At 35.0% G+C, this 19,341-nt stretch overlaps 1 protein-coding gene across 5 annotated transcripts in view; it reads left to right on the plus strand.

The window, feature by feature from the left end:
• CFAP47 (cilia and flagella associated protein 47) overlaps positions 1–19,341 on the plus strand; it is a 275,959-nt gene that overhangs the window by 100,073 nt on the left and 156,545 nt on the right. For all 5 annotated transcript variants that reach the window (XR_001874104.1, XM_017811012.1, XM_017811014.1 and 2 more), the window contains 4 exons: positions 762–907; positions 6,181–6,289; positions 7,210–7,436; positions 13,091–13,256. Coding sequence is in view for 4 of the 5 variants with exons in the window: in XM_017811012.1 (XP_017666501.1) it covers positions 762–907; positions 6,181–6,289; positions 7,210–7,436; positions 13,091–13,256 (648 nt within the window). In the remaining variant the exon portion in view is untranslated. The remainder of the gene's footprint in view (positions 1–761; positions 908–6,180; positions 6,290–7,209; positions 7,437–13,090; positions 13,257–19,341) is intronic.

Raw genomic sequence — 19,341 nt, forward strand, 5'->3', positions numbered from 1 at the left:
TCCTACTGTGAGGGTGGTGAGGCACTGGAACAGGTTGCTCGGAGCAGTTGTGGATTCCCCCTTCCCTGCTCTATTTATTTGGCCAGTTTGGCATACACTTCTATGTGATCTCACTGATTTCATTTGCCTTCACTTTCACACACATTTTAAAGTCTGCTGACCTTCCTAGAAAGCTGGCCAGTGAAGCTTGAATGATGGGCTGGTTCTGCATTTTCAAAATACGCTTAGCAGATGAAAAACATGCAATGAGAAAGTAGTCAGACTCTGCCAGATTCAACCCTAAGATTCTTTATCAGGATAATGCTTCTATGAAAGCAGTGCAAAGAAAACAAACTTGCCACTATGTAGGTTTTGTCAATTCTAGCGGATTTCCAGCTACAGCATAACATAGTTACTGCTACTGAGAGCAAGATTTCTTTGTTTGAAGAGTAGCAAATTACCCTCTTCTTTCTGATGTGAGCAGACCTTTGGTTAAAGTTTTGATGGTGAAAAGTGTCTGTTTTCCCCAGTTTTGTTTCAGTGCATAGAATAAGAACAGAGGTAATTAGCAAAATATATTTAAATAATACAGCATGCAATACTGTAGCTCATTTACACAACCATAACTGTAAATACTGATTACTAGTTACAGGTGTGTCTAAATACTGATTACTGCAGAATGCTAAATATAGTATTCTTGTATTTAAACTCATGCAGCTACTTTATTTTACAACTTGTGCTGTTATATCTAAACATCCATTTAAACAAACTTATTTTAACAGCTGTCCAATGCGGCCTCCTGCCTGAGTTCTTCAGTCCGATGGAAAAACTGTTCTTGAAAGGAAAAAGTTCTGCAGGCTTAGATATTCACTTCCTTCCCTTTAATCAGGGAAAACGTTACTGCAATGTCCTTCTGGTTAATGAACAGGTAGGAGTAGATCGTGTGTCCTGTGGGTGTTAATCATGTGATAGCTTATTCAGGTAAGAATCAGGTCATGTTTGCCAAATATGTGTGAGTAAGGTGAATAAGAGCAATGTCATGGAAAGGAACCTGGGGGTCCTGGTCGATGACAAGTTGACTATGAGTCAGCAGTGCTCTGGCACTCAGGAGGTCCAACTGTGTCCTGGAGGGCATCAGGCAAAGCATGTCCAGCCAGCCAAGGAAGGGTATTGTCCTGCTCTGCTGTGCACTGGGGCAGCCTCACCTCGAATATTGTGGCAGTTTTGGGTACTACAATATAAGAAAGATATTAAGCCATTAGAGAGTGTCCAAAGGAGGGCAATAAGGATGGTGAAGGGCCTCAAGGGGAAGCCATATAAGAAGCGGCTGAGGGCACTTGGTCTGTTCAGCCTCAAGAAGAGGAAACTGGGGGAGACCTCATTGCAGTTACAACTTCCTTGTGAGAGGAAGAAGAGGGGCAGGCACTGACCTCTTCTCTGGGGGGGGGCAGTGACAGGACCTGAGGGAATGGCCTGAAGTTGTGTCAGGGGAGGTTTAGGTTGGATATTAGAAAAAGATTTTTTCACCGAGAGGGCGGTTGGGCACTGGAACAGGCTCCCCAGGGAAGGGGTCACAGCACCAAAGCCTGACAAAGGTCAAGAAGCATTTGGACAATGCTCTCAGGCACATGATGTGACTCGTGGGGATGTTCTGTGCAGAGCCAGGACTTGGACTTTGATAATCCTTGTGGGTCCCTTCATACTCAGGGTGTTCTGTGATTCTATGAAGATACAAATTAGTTATATACATATTTTAAGGTAATGCTTTTGCATGCACGTGCAATTATAAAGACATGATTTATGTGCTGACGTTTGGAAATGAAACTCTTTTCTGTTTTCTTTCTTTTTTTTTTGGTGAAAATACATTATTCCTATAACTTATGAAGGAAAAAGTGGCTTAAGAAGTTGTTCAGAGATGTACATAAGATTACAGATTTCAGCTAAGATATTTATAAAGTTTACTGGCCTTTTATCTCCACATAATTGGAGTTAAATGAAATGCTGCAAGCAAATTTTCACTGTAAAATCATTACAAATAAAAGTAATACTGCAAGGAATGTTATTTTGGTGGCTTTTATAGGTAACTGAACTTCAGGAAAAGAAAAAGGAATTTACATAATTTGTCTTGATGTGGGAGAAAGAATACATAGGCAGGGAAAGTATGAAGTCTTTACTGTTCTGTACTTCTCCCTGTATTTGTCACTGTATCTCAGGTATGCTGTCAAAGTAGAATAATCATTTTCCTTGCTCTATCTCTTTTTAAATTTTTCTGTCAATCCAGGTTCCATTCAGTTCTTGCACCAATGCAGGTAAAACTTCTGAACAGACAGCACATGAATACTGACTCCACAACCTTTTGGTTTCTCTTGACTCATGTAGTCCGGGTTTAGCCATATATACTTAATTGGAACTGGTTTCATCAGATTACCAAGATCTGGTTTTGATTAAATTTTAGAATTTAAAATCTTGCAATCCATCTTCTTTGATGTTCCTGTAATCCTTTATTCTCTGTGATTGGAACATTATTTCTGTGTCATTAGTCCATCTTTTCACCTCTTTAACCTGTCTGCTGTGTTTCCTCTCTAGCTGTCAACGCTTTTCAGAACCCTGTTGTTTTTCTAATCTTTGTTTATGTGTGGCTGATCTCAAGCCTTGCGTTCCATTTCTTGCTTTCATAATACTGCCTCTGTGTTTCAGCTTTTCCCTCTGTGCAATTACATGCCTCTGCCATTCTCTCTGCTACATTTTCATGAGTTGTAACAATACATTCAAAACAAAATAACTTATTCTTTTTCTCCTGGGTGTTCTCGGCTTCCACTATTATAAAACTAGGAATTTCTGCTAGTGTCTAATGTTTGTCTGTTTGGTGGGGTTTTTTAATTGTTTAAACAGGACTTTGGCTTTATCACCTGGCCAACTTATTTTTTTTATCTTGTTCATAAAGGAAAATAAGACTAATGCAATGATGCCTCAGCCTGTCTTTCTGACCCTGTTCATTATTTGAAAATACTGGCCGTTTTTTAAAGAAAGCAAACCATATGACTGGAAGTCTTGAGGAGTGTACAGTTCTCTTGAGTTTTTTGAAAATGAACAGTGATAGAGAAGGGATTTTCTGTCAAAGTCTACAGTGATATAATGAGCTCCTGCCTTATTAACAGCAGGAATCACCCACAAGGAGGATGTAATTAATGTTACTGCCAGAGGATAGCAGTCTTTGTGGATGGTTCAATGCAAAATCAATTCAGTACTCAGCTTCATTCAAAAGGAGAAATTATAAGGAAAGGAATACATATCAACATGTGAAACCTCAGTATAACTTTCTAAAGAGCTATAATATACAATTCTTGAGTACTGTGTGCAGTTTGAGCCACCCCAGCAAACAATATAATGGAGACAGGGGAAAAAAGACAGAAACAAGTGTAATCAGAAGGATGTAAAAGTTTCTTTTAAAGGAATGTTAGGTCCATCAGTTTTATTCTGTGAAATATCTAGACACAGTCTCTAGACAAGAAAAACCTTAGCCTACTGGTGTCTGGCAGCAAATCTGAGAAGAATCTCCCTTTACTTGCTGGGATTTTATAGTCTTCCTTTAAATGTCTGCTACTGGCATTTTCCCTGTTTGTTGTTTTTTATTAGAAGAAGAAGTATATACCCCTGCTGAGAAGAGGAGGCTCATGGCTACACAGAGCCTGGAAACTAAATAATATAGTGAAGAGAAGGGAAATTGAGGTGTTAGTGGAAGAAAAGTTAATCTAAGAGATGTGGTCAGAGATGTAGGACAGTTATACTTCAGGTGGAAAGGGAAAAAAACCATTTCTGTCAGCCCCAGTGTTGCCTCCAGTGGTGATGTAAAAACACCTAAATTTAGACATGTAGCTACTAGTCATTGTTCTTAACAAAGATCTAGTTGACCTTTTCATGTTAGGAAGCATTAATGCCCCAGAGAAGCTGCTGTTGACTGTTGGTAACTGTTTCTGGAACACCTTGTCCTTTCAGCTTAGCTGAGTAGATGCGTTTAAAGGCTGCTGAAAGTGCAAACTTTTTGATATGTAGAACCTCAGGAAAATTAAGTCCATCCACATAATTGTATAATTTGTATTAAATCTCCTAGAGAAAGATGAAACTGCAAGATAGCTAAGATGATTTTAGATCTGTACAATAGTGGCACGGAAAAAAATTGGCTTGCTTAAATATTGTGTATATGGCTGCAATATTTCCAGTCATACCAGTATCTAATTGAAAAAGAAGTGCAGGTACCATGCTGTATGACAATCAAATGACTTTATACAATGATAAGACATGCTTCATTTAAATATGAACTTGTGCTATATATAAAATCTAATAAATAATTTAATTTAGCATTTCTGTGGTTTCTTGTTATCTATCTTTCTTATCCTTTTTTGACAAATAGACCAAAATAGTAATCAGAGTAAGACTGCTCCTTCATTAAAATCAGTTAAGAAGATACTGAAGTTCAAATCACTAGACTTGAATCTGACTAGGAATTCTATCCATGGTTATATATGAGTAATAACAGCAAGAATATACACAGATTCAAGTTTCTTGGCCGACTCAAGTATTTTGCCTAAGTTGTTTTGAAATAATCTTTATGTTAACCTTTCTGAGGTTTAAAATGACAGCACGAACCATTTTTAACATTTCTCAAGGTTTTGTTTCAGTGTTTCTTTTGTTTAAGGAAAATCTAAACTGACAGTCTTCAGATTTTTAGCACGGATCTTTTCATAGAAGACATTATATATTGGTTAACATAACTGAGTGGGTTTTTTTCTATATCTTTGTTTCTGGGAGCTAATTTAAATGTGAAAAACCTGGAATTTCATTGATAAAAATATATTAAATCATAGTTTAAGAGAGCCAGTCCAGACTTTCACAGCTAAATGTCTAATATGAAATGAAATCGTTTATCGAGAAAACACTTTACTATCTGTTGCTTTTAATTACTGGCTTGCATGGGCAGCTGCAAATTCCTGGTAGCTATACATTCTTTTGAAATATCAGTTAGCAAAGGGATTGTATAAATAGCTAATGGTAGTTCAACAGCTATTTTATTAACTATTTTCATTAAAAGTATACCTTACATAATGTTGATGCTTTCCTGCTTGCAGCTGATAGAAAATGGAAATATAAAGCATTAAAGCCACGGCTATACTAGCTAAACTCTCAAAGCACAGTGAAGTACCCTGTCTGTTCTAAAGCATTAAGAAAAAAAATCAGCAAAAGGAAAACAGGATTTGCATTCTGTGGAGATCAAAAAGCAAGAATTCTTCAAAGCAAAAAGGGAAATTGGGGAAGTTTGTTCCTACCTGTAAGCATATTGATGTCCGCAATGCCAAGAAAAGTAATTGAGAGTAGAATGGCATCCTAGCAACCAGCACCTTCATGAAATTAGTTGTATGTGCTCAGAGCTTGTTAACGGTCCTTATGGAGCCAAATCACTGTGTCAAACAGGAATAATTCCTGTTTAAATTGGTTCCCAGGAGTGGCTATTAGTTTGTGTGTGAGAATCCAATTTTGCTGTAGATCTCTTTAATCCTTCTCTAGGAAGATTTGTGTGAACTCTTGAATCAAGGAAGGGGAGAAAATGCCATCAAAATTGAGTAGCTTTCCTTCTGCTGGGTTGGAAATATAATTGCAGTGTTTTCAGCCTTAACATAAATATCAAATAAAATTACAAATAAGAAAGAAGGAAAAGCAGGACTTTCTTATGTAGTTGAGAAATACTAAAATGAAAACATTGCACTGTTGGCAGATGTGCTAGATACTTTAAATTATTTACTTCATATCTGGAATGAAGACAGAATATGCATATTTAGGGCAGAGTTTGAGAGAATATGGCTTATGGAAATAAAGAGATGACCTTCTGTGCAAGTTGTATCAGTTGTCACAGAGACATTTGATCCTTTATGTTGCAATCAGTAGAAGTTGAAATTTTCCATGAAAAGTTTGTGGTAAACAAAATGAAGTTATCAAAACAATAGTTATATATATTAAATCTCCTGCCTAGTTCAGATACATATAGAGGTACCTAACTTAGATATTTTTTTAGTTTGGGATATTCTGATTGTGGACTTTTTATTTTGAAGTACTAGGATATCTTTGCTTTTACTTTTAATATTTTGCCTTCTCTTGTGCATGAGTTGCTTTCTGAATTGTGTGTATGTGTATGTTCTTGTGTTTCAGATTGGAGAATTTGTATATCTGATAGAGGGAACAGGTGATATACCTTTGCCTTCAGAATTGCCTGCAATGGATAGTCCAAATGTTTTGCATGCTACCAGTAAATTAGAAGGTACAGTGAATAGAAGGGAGAAGAGTACCATAGAGCAAATAATTATTTTTTTATAAATATTCTTTTGTTTCCGTGGATTTTTGTTAAAATTAATCAAACGCATGCGGTAAAAGCAGTTTTTTATAGTGAATTGTAAAAAATATATTATAATGTAACTATGGGATATTTCCTTTAATGTTTTCCAGTCCGTTCTCTTCAGAGCATCAACTGGTTGTTGGTGATTTTCAACTTTCTTTGATTGTTTTCAGCATAGTCTACAAAATCATTTTTTCATAATTTCTCTGCTTTCTTCTTCAGAATATAGGTTGTTAGATGAATCAGGACAAGTCATCTTTACCTAGAATTTTTGTAGTTTTAAAACACATGAGTTTTGTATGCAGTGATGTGATTTGACAGAAAATCCAAGACTTTTGTCTTCAAACAGCCAGTGGTAAAGTCCTGTCAGTCCTATTTCAGAAACAGTGTAGATGTTATTTGAAATAATTTCTGGTGGTTTCTTTGATAGAGGTTGTAACATCACCTAGAGGGGTAGAAGTGTGGCTGTGTTGTGTAGGTAGCAGAAAGACTTTCGTAAACTTTTATTAGTCATAATAGTATCACTAAAATCTGGGATTTTTTTATTACCTATCAAAAGCAACTTTTGGGCTGGATTTCAGTCTGTGTTAATTATTATGTCCCCATTATGTTGATAAAGAAAGAAGTATTATAATATTATAAGCAGTAAGTGGCATGTGCTAGATTAATAGCATAGAAATAAACATTGAAGGAATTTTGTATTCTGACTTTTCTCTAGGGATTAGAAATTTTAAATGCTCTAATCAATTCCACTAACACTGACAAATGTGGTGTGTGGGGTTTTTTGTCTTTTTTTGTTAGTTATTATTTTGTTTGTTTATGGTTTTTTTTTTTTTTTTTAACAGATCCAAGTGCATCACAGCCAGTTTTATATTTGAAATGTAGTCTTGGTCAGACTCTTGAAGAAAACCTGAGGATTCCATTGATCAATGAGTCAAGAGAGAGGGCTCTGGCTGTGGCTGCACAACAGCAGATGTCAGCTGTTGAACATGAGAGAAGACTGATGACTGGGACTCTGCAGAGCAGCAGTGTTCGAGTTGCAACTGCTCTGTTAGGGCTGTCCAGAGTAGAGGTGAGAAATACGTGTTACTGCAATTATTTAGTTGTTCCTGATTTGTAGGACTGATTTTTTTTTTTTTTATGTTTCAGGAAATAGTGTGAAGTTGTGGGTTTTTCACACATCTGTAATCTGACAGTTACTAATCCCAATTTCCCTCAGGCACTGCAATATTTTACATGTCCATTTTGGAGATGCTTTGTCACTCCAAGCTATTAAGAAGGGCCTCCTTTAAGAAAACTTGGCTGCAGTTAAGAAGAGCACTAACATTTTACTTCAGTTAGCTTCTGAAAAATACCTAGCCATTAAAAAAGCTTTCATATTCTATCAAATAGGTATTTGTATTAGGATCCTTACTTATACATATTTTCTGAGAAATGAAAATTCTCAAAGGGTTTTTCTTTTTTTTTTCACAATAGACTTTGAGAATAAATAAAGGGGTAGGACAGACTTTCCTTGTATTGTAATCAAGGTTTTAATTTGCCTTATGAACCTGATGTTACCTGGCCTCAGACAGATTGCTGAGTGGCAGTGTTATTCCAGTTTTCCAGTTAGACAGTTCCCCAAATATGGTTCCCAAGACTAAGAGGAAAAAAATTTTCCCTGGTGATTTGATGTTAATAAATTTATTCCTTTTGTTTAGAGATAAGTTTAAAAAGTAATCTAAAACAAATTAAATGAAGAAAAATTACACAGTAACTTTAATCTTTGGTGTGTTTGTAGTGGGACAAGAATTGTAATCATGTAACCTAGACTCAAATAGTTTCCTTTGGGATTATAGCTAATCCACTGCTCTGGTAACATTTTATCGACTTTTCATAATTGAAGTCACTTAATATCACAGTCACTTAGAAAATACTTGATGAAAGGTCTAACTGCTCTGAGGCTGTGGATGAAATCATGACAGAACATAATAGGAACACTCTTTGTACCACTAGGTATGCTAAGATGTAATATAAGTTCTAAAATCACATGTATCAAAGAAGGCTGAAGGATGATTAGATGAATTATAGTATAAAATGCATAATGGTGGATACTAACACTGAATAAATTATCATGTGAAAAGTGAAACTAATATGTAGAAATAGTTATTTTCCTCCATGTACAGAAAGTCTTATGCTTCCTTATGAGAGATAAAGTGGAGAAGTATTGCTATAGACTGACATAAAAAAGAGTTTACACATTAAAAATATCTCAATATAGTAAACCACTGTGCAGACTAAATTATGAAACTTTTTCCTAATAACTTTTTGTCATAAATTTTTACTTACTGTCACTTTAAAAGTGACAACATAGAAATTCTGGTGGCATTAACTGAGGAAACCTTTTGGGAGGGAGGCCGGTGTTGTACAATCAAACTTGGAGCTGAAGGATGGTTTTAAGTTGTCTAAATTCTCCCCTCACACCCCCCTGTTAAAAAAAAAAAAGCCCATCCACAGCTTCTGTGTTTCAATGATTTAGGCTAGTGAGGTCCTTTGGGGCATATATTGTAGGTTAGAGATAAATCTAGACTGTCTGGAAATCTGTTACTCTCTTTTGGATTCATATTCCCCCTTTCTACTCTCTTCCTGCAGGTATAATTCTGTTAGACAATAGGTGGACAGAAGGGAAAATACCCTTACATTGGTACTACTTGGTCAATTTTTTACCCGTCAAATTGAAGAATAAGTAACTAAATAATTGTGTGCTTTTCATTCTTTTTAAACTGTACATTTTAGTCATGCTTACTTAAGTCACATAGAAAATAGTAATAAAGGTAGGTTATGTTTTTTGAGTCAAACTGGATTTGCGTAATCAGTAACAACTGCTGTAATTTTTTACTTGACGCATCCGTACACCCAGGTGAAAGTTGTACCTGGTTTTGTACTATGTTTTTACTATTTCTTTTCCTTGCTGTAAGAAACAAAGATCTATTTTGCTTGTTTTAATGAATAGAATTTATTAAAACTTATAATGATTTTTTTATATTTTTCCCATACAACTGTGTAACTGTCTTGCTTCCCGACTATTTCGTTAATTAATTCCTACTAAAACATTTTTAGGTAGTAGTAAAGGTAATGTAGGATGGAACTCAGCCATTGTTAAGATTGGGTCTGACACTGTTGTGAATAATTACAAGTTATTCACAGAACAGCCTTTGTGTTAATAATTAATAAGAGAAAGATGTAGGTAGGAAGTTTCAGTGAACATAGACAACTAGAGAAGGAAAAGAGTATCTGGAAAGAAAGGTAAGAGAATGTGGAAGAAGAACGTAACTTGTTTAGACTGAAGTTGCTAATTGTGGTAAATTGAGGGAAGTGAATAAAAGAAAGAAGGAAATAACATTAGAATTCTTTCACTTGGGATTGTGAGGAGAAGGATGCTGCAGTCAGTGAAGTTCAAAATAACATGCCTTGGTTTTCCTTTTTTTTCTTGAATCTACATAAAGAGGCACAAACTAGATGCAGTTGCTAACAGAGATGCCACTAAGCTCCTTGTATAATTAGACATTATGACAGGAAAGGAAAAATTCCTGTTCTACAGGAATCCCAGAAGTAAAGCTTACCCTTCCCACTGTGTCCAGTTGTGCCCTCATTGTTAAGCTGTAAAAAGTATTTCCTTAGGATCCGTTTTGTTTCCATTGGAATGCCTGGCTCATCTGAGTGTGGACACCAGATTTACCATATTCCAGCTGTTAGGACATTGTGCATTTTGTTTCTAACCTGCTGTCCATGTGACTAAGCAACGTGGAGTATTTTTATCTGAGTATACCACAGTGATGTTGATGAGTTTTGATTTTGATCAATGAAAAATGAGCACAGGCCTTGTAGACTTGTGTCTTCTGCTGTTTGACTGATGTGGCAAAGTCTCATCCTGCTCCTATCTGGCTGTGATCTTCAAAGTTTTTGCTCTTCATAGTCCCCCAGGAATCAAGGAGGATTTTTTGTGTTTTTCAGTATGATTATGGAAAAGTTGTATGCTCAGTTTAAACAATTTTTAGGGGGGTTTTTTGAGAAAGAATCATGGTGTCCTTCAGCGGAGAAGATACTGTAATTAAAAAGTTACATTAGATACACTTGAGTGGGAATGAACTTTTCATGAAGGGATCTGTGGTCAGATTTCCATTTGTTGAATTTAAATTGGGACCAGTGTCTTTTATATTACATCACTTATCTCTTGATATGGGATTAAGGGATATGGCAAACACAATTAATCACAGGGATTCTGAGAGACAGATAATAAAATTCTTCATTCATGAGGAACAGTTTTAGAAGTTAATTCCTGTAAGGAAGAAATGGGGCTAAATTAGGATTTGGAAAACAGTAATATGCAAGGAAAGAGAAAGGTGCCTCAGTGCTCTGTAACAGTATCTGCCATCCTTTGCATTAGAAAGTGCAAAGAAAATACTTTGGAAAATCAATAGGTCTTTGAAAAATACCAGGTTTAATTCTGATGGTTTATATACCCTCCCTTCACTTTTAGAAAAATTATTCTTAAAAAGTAATTAATCCTGGGAACTGAATGCAAATTCTGTTCTTAAATGGTAATAACACTTCCACATTTGGAATATCACGAACCATCACATTGATGAAGTAGAAGTACCTGAAACCTGTCTTGTAACACAGCAGCCTTAGATCTGAATTTAACTCTCACTGCCCTGAAAAATATTAAAAATTAGAGACATTTTCTCTTGGAAATATTATCCTATGAGACAACAGAGTTTAGTCTTCTGTGTGCTTGCAGGATTTTCTTTTTCCCCTAGGTCTCTCATTAAAAATATTTACATCCTTTACTTTTGCCAGGAAATATTTGAAATGTTCATAGACTATAATACTAACCAGCTGGCTTTTTTCCTAACTTGTCTTTAAAAATGAGGTAGCATGAACAAGGATCTTAAAGTATTTCAGGGATTTTTTAAAATAATATCTTCAAGATAATTATAATTTCAATCTGTTCAGTGTTCCACCAAAGGTCATCTTAAAATTATTTTTGTCAATTAAAATTTACCAAAACTATGTGAGCATTTTGGATTTTTATTAAAGTAATCTAGTTGCCAAAATCATGTGTAGGTATGAATTTATATTTGATTATGCAGAAGATCAAGTCAAATTTAAACTGGTAAATATGTGTCGTTCTTTTGATTGGGAACTTCCCATTACAAGTGATAATGAAATCTCTTTTTCCCACTGGCATTTCAGTCCTATCAGAGAGAAGTGGATCTTGCTATTAATATACCGAGTTATTTGCACTTATTGATTTTTTTATTAATTTCCTATGTGGGAGAGAGAGCAATTTCTGTCAACTCTCAGTCTTGCATGATAAAAATTAGTAAACAGTGAGTTCAGATTTTGAACTCACATGACGATTTTTGTTCTTCATCAAACAAGAATCTTGAATAATTATCTATTTCCATATTTATTTGTGCCAAAAAAAGTGTATTTGCAACTAAAACTTAGCAGGTTCCCAAAGTCCGCATGTACTTTAACACCTTATTGACACTTTGAAGGAATAGAGTAATGGTCAAAACAAAGCAATGGCAGAGTGTAAGTCTGCTTTCTAAAACCAGCAAGGGAATGAGAGTTTTGAATTAAAACAGAAAATAAAAACAAAGAAACCCACCATGAACCAAAAGCAGAACATTAGGCTTGTTGATTTGAACAGTAATTTGACCATATTACCTTTAGTAGTAATCTTGAAGAATAATCACCTTACCTTTTAAGTTGTACTTTTATGTTCCCACAGTGGATTTTCGTTCCTTAGACCACTGAAATATATACTGTGATGCCTGCAGTCTTGGCATTGCTTTAAAACAATAGATTTTGATAATAAACCGGTTTTCTAACAAAACCCTTAATATTTCTGTATTTATCTCTTCCCTACACTTGTTTCAAGATAGTTCACAACAGTCATGAATTCAGACTTGTATGTAAAAAATACATGACTATTTTCAGGTTTGAAATTTGTTCAACTTACAATTACTCTTGAGCATTGCAATTATACTGTGTTATTGGATTGAAGATAGCAATTTTGAGCAAGTAGTGTATTAAATCATTACATTATTTTTGTCATGGTATCCTACAGAAGTCAAATTTAGTTCATTAAGATGTTCATATGCTTATATTGACCTTGCCTTAATATACTGTGCTAATCCTTTACTAATATGTTTCATGCTGTTGATTAGCAATGCTTTTTACCAAGAGGAGGAGTTTAGTTGTCCCTAAAATTAATTCTGAATGCCCTAATTTCTAAAATATATTGTCACCATTAAAATGTCAAAGTTAATTCAGTTAATAGTTGTCCCTTACCAAATATCAAAATTATTTTTCTTTTTCGTTCTTTTTATTACACAGAAACTTTATTAAGTAAGAGAAGAATCATCTTTCTACAACTGATACAAAATACGTTTCTCCCCTTTGCTCCCCTGAATACCTATAAAGGCTAGCAGATTGGTTTCTGAGGAGGATGAGGGTTTACTGTAAATTTCAAAATGTATTGTTCTTAAACAAATGTTTCAGATGCATGATGTCTTAAAAAATTTAAGACAGTTTTTATTTGGAAGGATCCCTCAAAAATTGCTATCTATCTTGCTTAATTACCAATTCAATTTTAGAATTATAATTTTGCATTTCTTAACCTGAAAATATTATGAGATGATTGTCCATATGGATACATTATTCCTTCACTTGCAGAAATGTGCACTTCTGAAACCTCGTAAATACCCCACAAAGTACGTGGATTACAGTGTAGAAGTGAGCATGAAAGAATTTTTTGAAGTTCCTCATAAGTTCTCTATTCCAGTATTGCCATCAACCAGAGTTAATTTGGAAGCAAAAGACTCTTCATCTCAGAAAACAGGTAAGAATAGTCTCAAAGATGAAGAATTTGGTTCAATTCTTTTGCCATGATAATTTTATTTTTAAGGTTTTTCTAAATAGATAGAAAATGATCTTTCTCTCCTTTTTCTATTGATCAAATCCTCAACTTTATCTTTATTGTCATTACCCAAGATCTATATATGAGCTCAAACCAGTGCTTTCTGCTTGCTCTTGGTTTTCTCAAAGGCACAGAAGTACAGGAGACTTGCTTGGAAAGAGAATTAATGTCGTCTGTTTATGTGGCAGATCCTGAATTTGAGCTCATTTCTCCCTGACCCTCATCAGTGAAGAGCTGTGCCTTAGACTTCAAGAGTGATCTTGTCAGCTTTGGTCACTCTCTGTCATCTCTAATTTTTCTAATTTTTTTCTTTTTTTTTTTTTTGCTTGGCTTTCATTTTGTTCCCTCCTTTGCTAGTGGATTTTTTTTTAAAATGCTTTATTTAAAACTATAAAGCACTTTAGGTTGCATTTTGTAAAAAAAAAAAAAAAAACCAAAACAAAACCCAAACAACAACTTGAGTGCCTGAGGGAGCTGGGATTGTCTCCTGGAGAAAAGGAGTCTCAGGGTGGAGCTTATCACTCCCTACAACTACCTAAAATGAGGTTGTAGCCAAGTAGGAGTCAATCTCTTCTCCCAGGTAACAAGTGACAGGAAAAGAAGAAATGGCCTCAAGTCGCACCAGTGGAAGTTTAGGTCAGATATTAGAAAAAATTTCTTCACCAAAAGCAGCATTGGAACAGATTGTCCAGGGAAGTGGTGGGTACCCTGGTGGTATTTAAAAGATGTGGAGATGTGGCACTTAAGGACCTGGTTTAGTGGTGGGTTAACAGTTGGACTCAGTGATCTTAGAGGTCTTTTTTAACTAAATGGTCCCATGATAAAATTTCTGTTTATATTATGGCTAATGTAATGTCCCACAGGTAATGGATAACAACACAAATAATCTTTGGGTTTGCTACTTAAAGTAGTAGTTTTCTTAGTGGATTTAATAGACTTGAATTATAGACAGTCCACCCATAGTTTTGTTTCATCTGTTCTTTTCTTGATCAGTAGGGTCCTTCTGCAGGTTTCTGCAGTTCACTTCTCCAAGTGTCACTGGAATCAGTCGTGCCTTCATGATGTACATTTGTTTTCATGCTTCATGTATACCTTGTGGGTTTTGTTTCTTTCTGGAATAATAATAATAATGAAGAATTTCTTTGTTTTTTTATTCAGACAAGTCTATTTGTTACAGGTACATTCTAATTCAATTACAGTACCTGTGCTATAATACATTTAGGGTGTGTTTTTTGGAAGATGGCAGCAATAGTTATTGCAGTACTAGAAGCAAGACTGATGAGTGACTACAGGACAAGCAGTCAGTAGAAATTGTAGAATAGATGTAACACTGGTTGAAGGCTGAAACATTTAATGTGTGACAGAATATTTAAATCCCAGTTGAAATTCTTTTGTTGCCAAGTTAAAAAATAAATGTGTGTGTTTGTAGCAATTAAAGCAGAGGTGAACTAAATAAAAGTCATAATGACTATGAGTGTAGGAGATTCTTTGAATTGCACTGACAAAGAGGGGAATACCAGCTGAAGGGGAGAGAGGAAAATCTGCACACACAGATCTGATGACATAACAAGATCTCCACCATGATCTCCGAGCAAAGGTGACCAGCTGGTAGGTCACTGTTGCTTAGCAGTTTCTCAAATTATTTCAGAAGTTGAAATGTGAATGAATATATCTGAAAAAATTAGAATATTAATTACAAAAATGTCGTAAATAAACTACATTAGAGTAAGGAATTAGTTATTTTGCTCTTAGTTCATGCTGCTTCTTTATCCATCAAAGGATATTATACAAATATCTGAAAGAGTGCTTAGATTTATGAAGAAAAACAAATGTGAAAGCAAGCTAACTAGAATCAATCTTTGTATCAGAATTTCTTAGACTGCAGTAGCGGGAAGTGTGTAACCAATATTTTAAGAACTCTGCCAAAAGGGAATTAGAAGGTAAAAATCAATGCCACTTTAAACATTTTCTTGTAGAATAGATCTTGTTAAAAACCTTATTACATTTTTGGCAGTATTGCAGATCAAATAGATAAAAGGAGTACAATATGTTTACCTTACTTCCAGTGTGATATCTCGATCAAAACCCAAATCATACAGGATATTTGTATGGATCTAAAATAATACATTGGCCAGATTTAAAGGATTTAGCAAGTGCTGTTAGTTCATTACTGGAGAGTCATTGGAAAGGGAGTCCTTAGGAACAATAAATAAATATAAACTACATTTTAATAATTTGAAAGATTATGTAAGGACTTTGTTGAGTTAGCAATGACACAGATTTGATGAAAGAAGTTAGTTGGAACTGTTACATAGCTATAAACTATAAATTTTAGTGCAACCAAACATGTAGTAGTATATGTGGAAGAGTCTGCATGCTAAACCAGGGGAGAGGATGGTTTTGGAAAGCAATTGTTTGTGAAAAGGACTGACAGTCATGCAAAATTTTTATCTCAGTGAGAGCTCTTTCTTAATGCTCAAATGGCCAATGAAATCTACAGATAAATTAGAGGCATAAGGACTGGGTAGGTGATCTTGTCTCAGTACACAGTATTGGCAGAAGAGCTAGTACAGAAATGAAGGGTCTCGTGAGTTTATGGAAATTCTGAAAGAATTTGAAAAAGGCAAACCACAAAAGTGTTCCAGTGCTCGAAAAGAAAGCTTAGAGCAAAGCAACCTCATAATCACTTTGAATTCTGTGTGTCTGCTGAGCAATTCAAGCACAGCCCCTGTAGTGTGTCAGTGTTATGTGACCCAAGGAGTCAGAGTAATTAAGGTTGGAAAAGACCTCTGAGATCATCAAGTCCAACTGTTAACCCAGCACCACCGTGTTCACCATTAAACCATGTCCCTAAGCAACACATCTGCATGTTTCTTGAACTCTTCCAGGTACGGTGATTCCACCACTTCCCTGGGAAGCCTATTCCAATGCCTTTCAGTGAAGAATTTTTTTGTAGTATCCAGTCTAAACCTCCCCTGGCACAACCTGAGGCCATTTTCCTTGGTCCTGTTGCTTGTCACCTGGGAGGGACGTGTCGATCTGGTCTCAGTATTTTTCTTTTGTAGACTAAATTGTAGGTTATAGTTAGATATATATGATGTTACGATTTCATTGTCCTGCTTTTCAATAAATAAAGTGCAGAACAACTAAAAATCAAGAAATAAATTTTAAATTATTATTTGGTATGTATCGTTCTTAGTGTCAGAATGATACTTTTCAGTGTTTTCAGATAGCTAAATAAAGACATTTGCCCATGGTGTATTGTTGTGAACTTTTCGTGTTAGTAACAATTTCTAATATTTTTTTATAGTTACATGCAGCATTTTAAAATTTGGATTCATATTTTTTCATGGCCTGTGGACAGCCTTATCTCCTTTTTTCTATGATTTCTAAACATTATCTCATATACTTGCTCAGCAGTGGGATTAATCAACTCAATGTTTTTTGAATTTTATTTATTTATTTATTTGTGTTTCTAAAGCAATTTCCTGTGGGCTTAAGTCTGTTCTTCAAAAAAGCATTATCAGTAATTCTGTTGTTTCTTCCTAGTATTCCATGGTCTATGGGCTGTAAAAATTTTCCTGCATCTTAGGGTTGCTTTATTTTATGAATAAAGTCTTAATCTTTTAAAGCAAAATTGCAGTCTCTACCCAATAACAGCAACAACAAAAAAAGTTATCCTTTCATTTTACTGTTTACATTTTCAGGTTTTATTCTAGCTCCTTATGTTGACTTTCAGAGTTCAGTTCTATGATTTAACTGGCTGTATAGTAATAAAAATTGAATTAAATTTGGTTGTCTTAATCATTCAGGTAGTGAGGCACAAGTGGGATTAAAAAGTATTAAGTGGTAGCATTCCTTTTTACTCTTCCTACATACAAAGGATTTATTTAGAGTATGTTTGTATTTCAAAATGTGGTTCTGAAAAATGATAATGTATGTCTTTATCTTAATAGTTTTCATTCCAGCTGTATCTATTGAAAAACTGTTTCTACTATATATATGTATTACCAGAAAGTTGTTTTGGTCTTGCAAAAAGTGAGAGGGATTTAAATATTACACTGCATGCATTTCTTTTGTGCTGCAATAATGAATTCAGTGGAGAATAGTTATATTTACTGCAGGGTTTTTTGTATTGTGAAATAAAACTGGGAAGACCTCTTTTATATTGTTGTGAATAGATTTATTGCTGTGGTGAAGAAGGATGGTAATCCTCAGAAAACATATCAAAGTATCCTTTGCCTCATTCTCTGGTCAGAATTGAGATTCAGAAGATTTAGTGAAATCTGGAGTCTACCTAGAAGAAGAAGATGTGAACAGACAGGGAAGGCTTCAAACTTACTTGAAAAATGAAGCCTTTTGGAGTCAGGATGTTCATATATGATTTAGATTTTAATCAGTGGACTCTGACATCTGCTTGCATGAGTGTCAGTGTCAAGATTTCCTGCCATGCAGTCTTATTTTACAAAACCGTATCTGTGTGAGTATGCTCTTCCTGCAAGTAAGGAGAATGTTTGGTAAGTCAGAGCTATTATATTATCTTTGTTGAATAGATTTTATAAACATTTTATCTGCTGTATATTTGCTGATCCTGTCCAACAGCACAACACCTGCTATGGTTGGGAAAGAAAGAAATTGCTATGCAATTTGGGGTAGAACTGTGAAAACCAATACAAAAGTCAAAGCTATATGTTTTTTTCAGCAGGTAATGAAAGACCAGCTTTAACTAAGTTTTAACTAAGCAGAGCAATTTACTGGGCAGTGGAGTTTATTTGAAAAGCATGGATTTTATGCTGAGTGCTGTTATGTGTCAAAGATGAAATAGCATAGGTTTGAAGGGGAGGGAGAGCTTTGTTTTGAAAAATGATGTCTCCCATAATATTAGAAAAATCTGCAAAGCAGCAGAGCACCTCTCACACAGTGTGAACTAAAGCTGTCAACCTTACTTCCCCCTCCGAGTCTTTCTGACTTCAGCTCCCTTGCTCTTTTATTAAGGGATTTTTCAAAAAAATTTTGAAAAACAAGGCTCCATGAATGCCTAACTGGAAAAATAAAGTGCAGGTAATGAAAAGTGTTATTACTATTTTATGAAAGGCAGCATATTACGAGAACATCACATCCAGAAGGAAAGGTTGCAAATGAGGAAGAGTTCAGCCAAGTTCTATAGTAATTATTTCAAGGTCTTGAAAGATTGAATACTTTGATCTTGCAGTGATCTCTAAGGGAAAGAGGTCCTGCTCAGGTTACCTGTAAGTATTTAAAAAGGGAAAATATATCTGACTGTAAAGACTGTGAAATGCTCTTTGCAGAAAGCATAGCACTTTCTACATAAGACAGAGATTTGTAATGAAACAATTTGTGATACCTGTAAAATTATGTGAATTTCAGGTTTATTAAATACTGACACAAACTCAATAGAAACAACAATCTTTTTACCACTCAGACTTTTAAAAAAGAAAGTGGAAGCTTTCCTAAGATACACACTTTTGCTCCAACTGTCAGGTTAGGGCTTAGTATAACAAGTATTTGATGAAATTGTAGGGTTAAGATAAACATCCAGTAATATGTCATCTGGTGTTAAATAAGAATGTATCTTAGAGTTCGGAAATTAATGAATTTTCTGGAATAGTATGTGCCTTAAAATATATAGTCTGTGCCTTAAAATATATAGTGCCTTAAAATATATAGATGGCTCTCAGTAATGGAAAACAGAACCTGTAGAAATTCCTGAGACAGAGCATCGCATATAATTGCACGTGACAGTTCATGGTTACCACAGCATCTGAGTACTTTATAAGAACGGCTTCCTATTTATTTGGTTTTCTTTTTTTCAGACTTTTTTTTTTGTTTGCAATCTTCTGTCTTCAAAGGACTTTAGATTACCACTTGTACTATCAGCAGAAACCTGATAGCGATACCCTTGGATAGAAGCATTTTAAAGGAAAGAAAATATATGGGAGTAAATGATTGATAACAATTGCTGTTCAAAAGCATTTCAGCAGCATGT

This window comes from Lepidothrix coronata, unplaced genomic scaffold (genome assembly GCF_001604755.1).
Source record: "Lepidothrix coronata isolate B3197 unplaced genomic scaffold, Lepidothrix_coronata-1.0 Scaffold30, whole genome shotgun sequence".
NCBI lineage: Eukaryota > Metazoa > Chordata > Aves > Passeriformes > Pipridae > Lepidothrix > Lepidothrix coronata.